This window comes from Stegodyphus dumicola, chromosome 10, assembly GCF_044657685.1.
Source record: "Stegodyphus dumicola isolate Sdum_Otavi_A_Nest chromosome 10, ASM4465768v1".
NCBI lineage: Eukaryota > Metazoa > Arthropoda > Arachnida > Araneae > Eresidae > Stegodyphus > Stegodyphus dumicola.
This window is the reverse complement of record NC_140777.1, coordinates 168,965,007-168,978,389: the sequence shown is the minus strand read 5'-3', so window position 1 is coordinate 168,978,389 and position 13,383 is coordinate 168,965,007. Positions and strand designations below refer to the sequence as shown.

Here is a 13,383-nt window from a genome sequence, read left to right as displayed (position 1 = left end):
ATACGGTATTGCACAGGGATTTGAAAATTAATACAAACTATCACGAAATCTTAACTTCAGTCCATAACCTTTACAAAAAAATGTTAAAACCACACCCCATACTCGTACAAAACATAGAGAACTATGAATTTCTTACAGACCAATCATACAAAAGACCACGTACTGTGCATCATAACGTACGCTGGTGATGTAAATGCTTGTACATGTTAGCTATTCCTTATTTAATCAAGATTTTATTTTCATTTATTTCTTCTTACGACACAGAGAGGGCGCCACTTGTAAGCAAGTTAAATATGTGTCTTTTAAATTTTGTACAGTTTTTACATTATTTAATCGTTCCTACAATGTACCAACACACTTATTAAAAGCTTATTAGGGCATATTATGACACAAGTCGGTAAAACTGGATATTACGGTCCAGTTTGGCAAATTTTCAAAAAATTGCCAGGTCACCAATCGGTTGTTTCCGGTTGTTTCGCGCGTGTTAGAAAATCGCTAACTCATCATATCGTCATATTATATGGTTGTGAATTTGAATTAATTCTGTAAACAGGCAAAAATATCTAAAACAAGACTTAAACGTAAAACAACGAAAAAGGGGGAAGTGCAAAATCATCCACTGCTTGGCGCGTTTTTAAGAATTGCACATACTTGGTATCCATGTACACCTTGACCTATTTTCACTTAAAAAAAATCCCAGAATTGCACAAAAATGGCAGTGTGCACTCCCTTGACTTTATCCATGTACACACTGACTTATTTTCACTTAAAAAGTCAAAGAAATTTGACAAAAATCTAATTTTTCTTACTCTTGTAAAAAGCGCCAAACAAATAAGCGAGCGATTCTCTGAACTTTAACCACAGTATTTGAAATTACTATGTATTTTATAGGATCAACACTATTAAAAGTTTTCATATCATATACTATTTTTAAGACAGTAGCAAAATGGAGTAAAGCGTTTTATCACGAAATTTAAGAAATTGTAATGAGCAGTAAATGAGCAATAAATGATTGGAAAGCATTGATTCGTATTTAAGCCAAGAGGTTACCAGATTTGGCGCAATTTCGCTTCCCTTGGCGACTGGACTGTAATCTCCAGTTAGCCCACAAGTCATGTCCTTTAACTAGGACGACACTTGGAATCAAAGTTTATGACCTGAACTGACCTGCTGCTTTCCAGATTTGCAGATTTCTATGCAGCTGATGACGAGGGTCCTATACCTGTTTGCCCACGAAATCGATCGAGTTTTTAATTAAATCTGCGCCAAACATGAGGTTGTTGCTTTCTGATTTTATAGCATTATAATAAACCTATATAGAATTATTCGGAGGTAATACACATTCGTTTGGTAACGGTGAAATTATCAAACAAGTTATCAAACTAATATCCAGCCACCCTGGTCATCACATAATATTTATTAATTTCGTTGGCAGATTGATCCGTTAAATAAGTCTACCAATCATTCAACTGGCGATTTACATAGAACCTTCGCCTTCTTCATTTGCATTTTCCATACTTTTTTGAAGAAGCTGGAGTTGAGAAAAAGAGAACAGATGGAAATTAGAAACAGACTAGAAGATGAGAGTTTGCAAGAAAGTAACTGGATAAAAATCAGCAAATGAAGAAAATGTATTCTAAAGTAAAGAAACCCTCCTAATTAATATGCACACGCGGCTTTTGATAATAAGGCTGTTTTTAAATTTAGATGCATATACTTAGATTTAAATAATGTATCAAAATTTAAGGACAGTCTTATTATCGGAAGTATATACTTGTGCAAGTTAGTTTGTAATTTTGATCCTTTCTTGCTTTTTATAGCCTTTGAAATAAAACTTTAAATCGTTGCTTGAGGAAACACGACTTTCTTCATTAAAATAACAGAATAAGTTTAACGAGGCACAAAGTTTAATTGCTTTTTGGAACTAAAGTGGCAGAATTTTCAAACTTAAAACTCAGATTACTTTAATGAAAAAATCTCTTATTTAATAACTTTACGAAGAGGTAAATATTTTAAATGATTAACTGAAGTTATGAATTGATTAATTTTTAACTCCATTTGCCTTTTCATTAAGAATTTTAAATTTGCTGTTGGATTCTCGAAATAAATAAATTAAAAATTTAATTTATTGTCAGGTACTAGAAATAAATAATTAATAATTTGCTCTTCGTATGACAGCAAACGTTGGTATATGCTATCATCTACATATACAAATGGTATATGCTATATCCCTCTTACAGATACAGATGGCGACGGCAGCAAGATGGATGAAGGCCATTCTGGTAGTGGCTTCTTTATCAGGACTCCTACTTCTACTTTTAGACTTAAAAATTCAGATTCTTGCTCTGTGCTCAGATCTAAGCTCATCACTATCGAAAACGGCCTGAGCTATGTTGAAAATATCGTTGAACGTGATTTTATAGATATATAGATCCTTATTAACAGCTGATTTTCAATTCAACATCTAAGTGATTTGGTGATTTGACAAAGGTTGGGGACAGAGCTGGCATGCCTATCCTGAACTTAATTTCTAGGTTTTCAGTTAATTCCGAGGTGCACATCTAATCGATTTCCTTCCATGTGTTTAAATTTAAAAGTACCATTGATTAATTAATTATTTCATAATTATGAAAGCCCACCAGCGGCCGAGCGGTTAAGTAGCTGAACACTGGTGGTTCGGTCCGAGGTTCGAATCCCACGAACGGGCTGGCTGCATGGGCGTTTTCGGGGTTTTCCCCATGTGTAACGTATATAGGAGTCAGTTTCCCTTAGAAAGTCCTCCACGAAGGCATCCCTCTCCTTAGGCAGGTAGCCCCAGTGTGCTTTGCCATAATTAAATACACACACACCTTCCATGTGGGAATTAATTGCAGCGAGATTTCGAATTTTCTGCAAAACCTGTTGCTTTAGAACCTCCAAGTCAGATATGCTTTGCACTTATAGTGTAAGAAATCACGTCAGGATCTCTGGAATGTCCCTCCAGTACATGACTCTGGTACTTGAGAATCGTCCTGGTGGTGCCCTGAATTTTGTTGGCCACAGAAGCCAGCAGACTTGCATATCACGTTTGGGCAGTGGGCACTTGAGGTGTCTATCTTGTGAACAAATTCAGAAAGTTTTTAAGATCTGCACCAAGTGTAGTCAGCTCAGACATCCCCTAATCGTGTTTTATTTTGTCCTGATTTTACTTTGGACGAGATTTTTTTCAGAACCTCTTATCGTTTTACACTTTTTCGAGGCATTTGGAATCATGGATTCGGTTTAATCGGAATAAACCACTTCGATGATTAGAAAAAACAACAATAATTTGGAATTTGACTTTAGATTAAAACATTAATAATACTGAGGTAATATAAGAAACACTCAGAACATTTTTATCTTAAATATAAATTCAGGTATTTACATAGTTAGGTATATATTTATTTTATGTTTTAGTGGTTAATTATGCGATATAGATTATATTAGAGATTTTATACCTAATTTAGGTATAAAAATGCTAATTAATTTAAATATCCTTTTAGTGATGCCACTTTGAAAGCAAGAGGATGCCGTTTTGGAAGTTCTGAAATTTACAATGTTGGTAATGTAAACCTTCTCTATAGTACCCAAATGATAATTAATTTACCCAATTTAAACAATGATAATTACAGATGTAATGCTGCAGAAAATATATAAACTATGATAATTACAGAAAACAAAGTGTAAGCTTATATAATGATTGTTAGCTAATTCTTTTATATAACGTGATAAATCTTTCTGTAAAGCTTAAAGTAAAATTTTGCATAATAGGCTCACAGATTAGTCCATTATGTAGCTAAATGTCTCCAACGTTAAAAGAAGTGTAAGAAATTTAAGTAAATGTAAACACTTTTGTGAAAAAAACTAAATTTTATTTCGCTTAATTATTACAGTAAACAAATTTCCCGAGGTCTATGACAGCCTTTGTGTTTCCCAGTTCAGCAAGAGTTTAGTTGAAAGGGCTGTGCTTTTTGTAAAGATGGAAGACGGTTATTCATTCAGTGACGAAATAGTCAACAAAATTCGGGTTGCAATTGGGAACGAGTTGACGGTTCGCCACATTCCTGAAGTTATTTTAGAAACGAAGGATATACCTGTAAGTATACAACTGTACTATAATAAATGTGGTTTGATCAAATAATCTAGTATTTTGTAGGATTCAAAAATTTAGTGGCTAAAGAGTTAGTATACAATTAGTCCTTAAAAGATTTAGAACAACTAAATCATCTAAGGATTTATTGTGTACTAATTCTTGTTCAAGGACAAGGTGAGTAAACTTGTTCATGGACAAGAGGTTTTTGAACAAATTTATTTACCTTGTCCAAGGTTCTTGAACAAATTTATCCTGCATTCGACAAGCTTTTCACCTGATAGTACTTTAACTCAAGTAGCACAGCAACGTCGTAACGACGTTGCAAACTCGTCGCGGATGTCGTTGCAAAAACGTTGCAATATGTCGTCTTTAAGACGCCCAGATGTCCGCGAACTTTTTACAAGTGTTGTATTGTTTTGCAACCGTTGCAAAGACGTCTTTATTACGCCTTTTCAGATAAGGTTTTTGTCGCATAGACGTCGTTATTGCGTCTTTCGCAGGTGATATTTTGGTTGTGAAAGCATCGTATCAAGACGTCTTAAAGACGTCTAAATGTTCGTCAAATTCCACCTTTTTCCAACAGTTGTGAAAATGCCTTTATTATGTCCTTGTGTTACATATTAATTTATGCAGAAAAATAAGCTTAATAATTAATATATTTTTCTTCTTTTTTAAAATTTTGTATTTCTTGTATTTACCTAAAGTTTAAATATTTTATCATTTCCTGAAAACCAGAAGATAATACAGTTTTTTCTCTTTAGACTAACTATGCACAATTAATAATAGCATTAATTATTTTCAGTACTTTAAACTATATTTTTTAAATAACTTAAATTTTAAGTTACGATTATTTAAGATTTCATCATTTTTCCCCTTAAGTGAGAGTAATTATGAAAGTGGTTATTATAAATATATAACATTAATAGTAGGTTTTAAGTAAATAAAACTCAATTAGATATAAATAAAAGTAAAGATACATATGAGGGTAAAAAAAGAGTGTTTCTGATAACAGCATTATCACATTTATTTCTGTTAAATCTCAGAGGCATTGGAAATTGCCAGTGTCATGATAAATTAGGAAGCGATGCTTAAGGTAACATAATCAGTATTTTACCTGAAGTCAAGTATAAATTTATTCGCGTTTAGTTTGGTGTTTTTTGGTGTATTTAATTATGGCAAAGCACACTAGGGCTATCTGCCTAAGAGGAGGGATGCCTTTCGTGGAGGACTTTCTAAGGGAAACTGGCTCGTATACACGTTACACATGGGGAAAACCACGAAAACGCCCATGCAGCCAGCCCTATTCGCGTTTAACAGTAAAAAATATAACCATTAACTTCTATATCTCCAAGATATGCAAATGAAAGACAGTATAAAGTAGTTAATAAATGTCATCAAAAATATACCTAAACCTAATAATTTCCCATATTTGTATCTAAAATGAAATGATAACCTAACAAACAACATACATGAGAGCACTATTTAAGAAAAAACATGACCTAGTAGCGTTTGAAAGTAAAAATAGCAGAAGGAAGGTAACAGAACTAAAATTTCCAATTAATAAAAAAATAAAAAAAAAATAAAAAAAAATGTGTTTTTTAAATAGTAAGCAATTAAAAGTGCAATAATTATGGATTGCAGTATTCACTAGTAATGCTGATGTTTCTTAACACCATTTCTTTCTAATACATGTAAATGTATTTACTTACTATTAATTTCTACATTTTAGAATATTGGTAGATTACAATGATCATTTCATGCACTTTTTATAATCAATAACTTTTCTTTTGATACTGTACAGAAATAATTTAAATAATATAGTATACGACAGTAAGCTAAGTACTGTTGCGTGCGTACGGGTTCGTTATGAAATAAATGCACAAGTCCGATGGAAAATGAACAAAAATTTATTATTATCACAACAAAAATGCTTAAATTTTCTCAAATTATCATGCAATATTACAATAACTCACAGTAGTTATCTTTTAACTAATCAAATGTACAATAGAACGTAATTCAAAACAGCTTAAGAACGCTAATCCGCGAATTCGCTATAATCAACAACAGCAGTTTTCTAAACAACAACAAACTAAGCAACTACTACGAACTGAGATGTTTTTCTCCTTTTATAAGATTTTAAAAATCACGCGCTAGAATTTTCCAGTGCTTTCTCGAAATCAAAAAGAGATATTTATTTATTTAATGCACGCGCTCTTGTATTTTCAATTTCCCGGCTTAGCTTTCTTTTAATATTCGTCACGCGCTGCACTGCGCGAGAAATAAAACCATTTAATTTATAATTGAACTAACATTAGCTTTTTAAATACCAAATTCGTAACACTGCCCCCTTCCCAAGGACTGCACGTCCCGGGCAGTACAATCCCTGGACAGGAAGTCAAACTTTCAACTGAGGCATAAATGCAACTGAGGCATAAACATTACATTACAATATCAAACAACATGAACAATAAATGTAATAGATAACTTAAACAAATCAAATGCTATTCAAATACAAATCAAATACAAATCAAATACTAAATGCAAATAAAATACTAAATACAAATCAAATCAAATGCACATTTAAAAACAAAAAGGACCATGGTCTTATACTATTTACAATTATTTACATTACGTACTATGGCCATAGTAATGAGCTAACCTGTCGTAATGAACGACTTTAGGTTTAGAGTTCGAAGACTTACGCATCCGAACCACGACGTCATTCAGCCTGTTTAGGACCGTGTTCGGACCATCCCAAGGTGACTGTAATGTAGGCCTGAGTTCTTTTCGTTGAATCGGGTTCCACAACCACACTCTGTCTCGTTCGTGGAATTGATGTTCAGTAGCTCTTGTGTCGTATTGGGTCTTCATCTTCTCCGTCGCCAAGTTCACTCGCTTTCGTACGGAACGGTGCATCGCTTCAAAACGGGCCTGGACATCTTGGATGTGTTCCTCAGGCGATGAAGGCGCATCCGTATGGCGATCAAACAGGCGGTCACAATGCAGACGAAGGTCTCGACCGAAGAGCATCTGAGATGGAGAATAGCTGGTAGTCTTGCGTTTCTTTTCAACCCTAGTATGATTTCAGCAGCTTCCCGAGCTGGATCTTTCGGACAAGACGTCGACATTTCCAGGCGAGGATCCCTTTTGAGGATGGATAGTCATGCCATCAGATGCTGAAAGCAGTTTGTTGTTTTTCAAGTCTAAGGAAAAATTGTACTTCCCTAAAAAGTCCAATCCGAGTATGCATGGATCTGTGATATCCGCCACATAAGCCGTGTGATGGTAGGCGGCACTTCCAAACGTGATGTTTAAGTTTAACTTCCCAGTTATGTCGATCTTATCACCAGACGCAGTCTGAAGGGTAACACAGGATGGCGTCCAAATAAGTTTATCTTTAAACTGTTCAGCTAAATCTTTCCTAATGATGGTAACATTAGCTCATGTGTCAATGATCATATTGCAAGGAACTCCATCGATATTCCCATTAATGGACATTCCGTTAGTGTTGCCACTCACTGTATAAATTTTAAGCGCTTTAAAACAAGGTTTTTCATTATCTGGCAACCTCCGTTCCTCGATATGGTCACTAATTTGTTTACTGCGTCGTTGCTGGGAAATGGTCTTATTTTCCGTACCTCGGGGTGTTCCGCAGTTTCTTCGTATGTGGCCTTCAACTCCGCAGTTCCAGCACATAAGAATTAATTTCTTTTCACTTCTGTTCCGTCTCAAGCCACTGACTTGTCTGGTAAAATCATCTGCTTTATATTCCGTACCCTGGGGTGTTCTGCAATTCCGTCTTAGGTGACCTTCACTACCACATCTCCAACACCTCAGAGCCATTTTCTTCTCGCTCCTACTCCGCATCAAAGCGTCGACTTGTCTGGCTAAATCATCTAAACGAGCCATCAGTTGATCCACTGGCTCATGGACTCGCACAGCTCTAACTGGGTTGCGATTTCTACTAGTTGCTTGCTGGGCTGCCTCGAACTTCATGGCGTACAACAGAGCGCTTTTTATGTCCTTTACATCTGCCATTCGAAGAGCTTTCTGTATTTCAGGATCCCGGATGCCGTCGATGAAATATTGCAGGGACAGGATTTCCCTTGTTTCTGTCGGGCACTGCGAAAAGGCGTGATGTGACAGCCTTTCAACATACGTGGCGAGCTCCTGAAGTGTTTTGGTGAGCTTCTGTTGACGAGATTTTAATTGGAGCCTGCTGTAGTCTTTTAAACATTTCTCGCAGAAGCGCAGCTCCAAAGCGCCGGATAGAGCTTCGAAATCTAGCCTTTGATTTTCGGGAAGCGTCAGCAGGATATCCGCTGCGTCTGCTCTCAGAGAAGCGGCGAGATGACAGGCCTTAGCTTGGGAATCCCATCCATTCGCATCCGCAACGATAGAAAATTGTGTCCTATACACCTGCCAGGAGGTCTTCCTATCATATGTAGATAGTTTCAGAACGGAACGAGCAGGCATCGATAAAAATTTGAAACCTTCAGAATTGTTTCCTGCCGTCTCTATGCACTTCTTTAGGCTGTCAAGTTTTTTGGCGACGGCAGCAGAAACCCTATCATCAATTTATTGTTCGACGGCAGAAACTCTCTCTTCTATATGTTCTTTTACAGAAGAAATTCTTTCTTCTACTTGTTCTTTTACCGAAGAAACTCTTTCTTCTATTTGTCCAACTTTAGTTTCAACCGCGTCTATTCTGCCTTCCATAGCCTCAAATTTATTTTCTATTACGCAGGTAATTTCTCTTTTCATTTCGTCCTGACCTGCTTTCATCTCATCTTTAAGGGATTTCATCTCTTCCTTAACGGATTCCTGGCCCAATTTCATTTCTTCCTTAAATGCAGCAAAGGCTGATATCAGCTGTCTTAACTGCTCTTCCATCGCTCTTGTGATTGGCATTCAAATCCCACTTCTGACACCAAAAATTGTTGCGTGCGTACGGGTTCGTTATGAAATAAATGCACAAGTCCGATGAAAAATGAACAAAAATTTATTATTATCACAACAAAAATGCTTAAATTTTCTCAAATTATCATGCAGTATTACAATATCTCACAGTAGTTATCTTTTAACTACTCAAATGTACAATAGAACGTAATTCAAAACAGCTAAAGAACGCTAATCCGCGAATTCGCTATAATCAACAACAGCAGTTTTCTAAACAACAACAAACTAAGCAACTACTACGAACTGAGATGTTTACCTCCTTTTATAAGATTTTAAAAATCACGCGCTAGAATTTTCCAGTACTTTCTCGAAATCAAAAAGAGATATTTATTTATTTAATGCACGCGCTCTTGTATTTTCAATTTTCTTGCTTAGCTTTCTTTTAATATTCGTCACGCGCTGCACTGCGCGAGAAATAAAACCATTTAATTTATAATTGAACTAACATTAGCTTTTTAAATACCAAATTCGTAACAGTACGTTAAAGTAAGTTCTTTGTTAAATAGCGCGCAATGAAACTTTTTGTTTTATTATGAATTTCTTTGTTATCATATGCACATAAAATGTAAGCGAAGAAAATAGAATATGATTAAATTTGATAAAGAATGAAACCTAATTTCCAACATTCATTTATTGAGATAATATAGTAGACGTACATAACAGTAATATTTTTAAAAAAAAACGCGAATTACACTGTGTTTGGAAGAAGCTACCAAACGACAAGTAATAAAACTGCAATTTACAATCAATAAAAAAAATATTGTGTTTTTTAATATTACACACTTAAATATCGCATAATTATAGATTACAATATTTCATAGTCATCCTAATGTTTCCTTAACACTATTTTTTCGATCATATGCGGAAAGTCGGAGAACCAACCTGTTTGTTTAATATGAGTGATATACGATATATTAGGGCTTTATAACCGAATCCGTGTATCCAAATATTGCACCGCTGGATCACTGAAGATTGTAGAACAACACCGTGTAAGTTTAATCACCAGAAACATAAAACACCAAAACAGAACACCATTTCTCTGTAGGATGTAGCACATTGCATTGTAGAGCAGATATTCACAAACAAAATAAGCAGAAATTCGGCATTACCACCATGATTTCTCCTCAATTCAAAATAAACTCCCATCATTATATTCTTTTCCATCGTTCTCTTGCTGTATTGAAGCTCTCCAGTATTTAATTCCGACGGTGAGTTACAAGACCATGAAGAAAATATTTCTGAAAATAAGATGGAGTCTGAAATTATTGCGCTGTTAACTGTTAGTTAATTTGGCAGTTAGCAAAGCGAGCAAGCCTCGAGCTCAGATGTTCGCTTATATAGTCATTCGGTAAATAATATGTACATGGAATGTCAATCTCTCGAACAACAGTTCAGTCTAAACTTTTCAGCGGTTTATAGGATGGCTTTAAACCTTTCAACGGTTCTTCTGACAGTTCAAGAGAATCTTTTTTAAATGGCACGGAAGAATTATTTCAACTGAATAGAGTCGAACAATGCTCACAAGATTATATTTACAAAAAATATTTATCGGGCTCGCTAAAACATTTGTAATGCCAATATCGCCAAATCCCGAGTGTACCGTATACTAGGATTAAATCAAGCATTTTTAAATGCATGGAGATGGACAAAAACGTAACAAACAGTTCATTAGAACTCTTATAAGTAATGGATTTCGTATTTTTGTTCACAGTTTCTCTAATTTTGATGTCAACATTTATTAGTAATTTATCAAAGCCATTAATTTTGTCGTTTTCCATTAAAAGTGTTAATATTTCTTTCTCCTTTTCCCTTAATTTTTTGTTCTGCTTCTCCCGAGATATTTTGGACAGCAGTTAAATATGCATGGATATACAAGTTCTTTTAGCAATGGACCCTTTCTCGGAATTCTTAAAATTGCCCCATTTATAATCGTGAATACATCTTCACGCAACGCACAATCATATCTTCGCAAAAATTGTACTTTATGCTCTCTCTGTATGCGGTAAAAATGTTTCGTATTATGTCAGCATATTAATTCAAATAAATTCGTCCTTACTTCAAAAATAATAAATAAAGTCATATTTCAGCAGCAAAATAATTGCTAACATTTGATTTGCATTGATTCCGGAAAGACGATTTTTTAAAATATATAAAATGCATAACTTAATAACTTACTTTATAGGTTAGTTTCATTTTAAAATATTTTGCTGTTATATTTATAAAAAATATTTTAAGTATTAATTATTTTAACAATAATTTAGCACCTGTTTTTAGTACTAATTAAATTTAATAATTCAAGTATTTATATTAAATCTATATTTCATTAGATGAATCTAACTTATATTAATATATTTAGATGAAATAAAGTAATGAAACATTGCAAAATAAATCTTATGCGGACTTCAAATTTTTGAAAGGGCAGATTTAGTCTCTTTTCATTCTAAAAGTAACGACGAGCTATGAAAAAGATGAAAAGCGGTCATATTATGACGTTTCAGCGGCAAATTGCCAAGATGCAACGGCAAATATTTTGCGTCTTCGCAACGTTGTAAAGACGTCGTAAAAGTTACCACGACCACTTTGTAATCTCTCGGACCAGTTTGCATCGTCTTTACGACGTTGCCGTGCTACTTGAGAAGTAATAAATGTGTGTAGTTAGAATGGGAATAGAAATAGTCAATACTCCAATGTGTAAATATTCGTTGATAGTTGATCATCATAGTTTAATTAAAGTTTCAGATAACTCTGAAGCAGCTCTTTACCGAGCAATGATTAATGCTAAATGCCATCAATATTACAAAACCAAGGAAGCGTCATAAACTCCGACGCTTAGCCAAACAAATACTAACTTACGATTTGCAGTCAGCTTGCAACTGCAAAAAGTAATCAAACTAATTTGATCGCAGATTGTTCTAGAGATAAATTAAAACATAAAGGCTGACGCAAGATACTCTTTTCTGGCGAACTTACGTAAGTTTCACTCACAGAACTTACTTCACATAGCTTTACGTCAGTTGCTAAGCTAATGCGATACTTTTGAACGCACTTTTTTCTTCTAAAACGTTGATTAAATTTGGATACTTATTAACTAAGTTGGAAATAAAGCAAAATGACATAGTAAAAGAAAAATGTAAGCGTGATTGCAACTTAAAAGCTTTCAACTTGTATTATCCTGAAAGAAAACTATCTTTCGGCTGTTACTAACAGTGTCCGATTATTTTGTGAGAATATTTTTCCTCATTAAATAAATGATATTGATTTTTGAATATCATTTTTATCTTTTAAAAATGTATTTACTATAAAAAGTGTTAAATTCATATATAATGAAAGTAAAAAGCTTTCTTTTTGTTTTAATTTATTTTCGTTTCTATGTTCATTAAAGAATACAAAATTCAAAGTGCCCCATCATTTTTGTGAGCCACTGTATAAGCTTTAAATAGCTTTAGGCTTACATATTTGGTAATATTATGAAGAGTATATTCTATAATAGAAGGTATGATGCTGAAAAGAATAAAATACAGGGCGAAAAAAAAGGGACAGTTCTATATCTCCCCTTCTACTGGACCGATTGACGAAATTCAACTTGAGTTTTTCATCTCTCGAAAGCGCGAATTAGGCGCGCTTTCGAAGGCGCGGATATGTATTAGATTTATATATAGCATTGTTCTAAGATAGGTATTTTGACAGAAAATCGGATTTTTTTCTGAAATAACATACCAATGTTTTTCCATATTTCGATTCTACGACTCAAATTACGACAAACTGCCAAGTTTTGTAAAAATAGTTTAGCTCCTCAATGTTAATAGAGTTTGGTATATATTTATTAAACTCTCTTCTATTGTTAAACTTATTTTATTCTTCCTTTCGCATTTCGAAATTCAGGTTCATTCTAAATAAAATTCACCCACTTCATATGATTTATTTTTTAAATGATTTTTATAAATTTTTCAAAAAAAATTGAATTATAATCCATACAATTTTTATCATCATTTTAAAGTAGATGTATTTATAAGCATACATGCAAAAAATGAAAATTTTTTATTTAAAATTTCCGAAAATATAAGTGAATTTATATATTGGCGCATTTTGAAATTTGGCATATTTATTGAAAGCGATAAAAAATCAGGAACGATGTGACTTTTTCTCCGCTCATGCACAATGTGAAAAGATAAGAACAAGGTGCCTTTCTTTCCGCTCCGACATAACGGAAGGGAAAGGAAAATTGGTTGCTATATATTAAGAAATTCGCCAAGTGAATTATTCTTGGCGCAAACTGAAAAAACTGTGCCAATGTAAATTTTTGAATTTCTCCG

The 13,383-nt window shown here is 34.0% G+C and overlaps 1 protein-coding gene across 10 annotated transcripts in view; it reads left to right on the top strand.

Annotated features, from left to right (window-relative positions):
* The window catches only part of LOC118201025 (acetoacetyl-CoA synthetase-like), a 74,363-nt gene that overhangs the window by 59,922 nt on the left and 1,058 nt on the right, over window positions 1-13,383 (top strand). For 9 of the 10 annotated variants that reach the window (XM_085825850.1, XM_085825849.1, XM_085825847.1 and 6 more), the window contains 2 exons: window positions 3,522-3,580; window positions 3,912-4,114. The exons of the other annotated variant lie outside the window; for it this stretch is intronic. In XM_085825850.1, coding sequence (XP_085681976.1) covers window positions 3,522-3,580; window positions 3,912-4,114 — 262 coding nt within the window. The remainder of the gene's footprint in view (window positions 1-3,521; window positions 3,581-3,911; window positions 4,115-13,383) is intronic. 10 annotated transcript variants of the gene reach the window in all.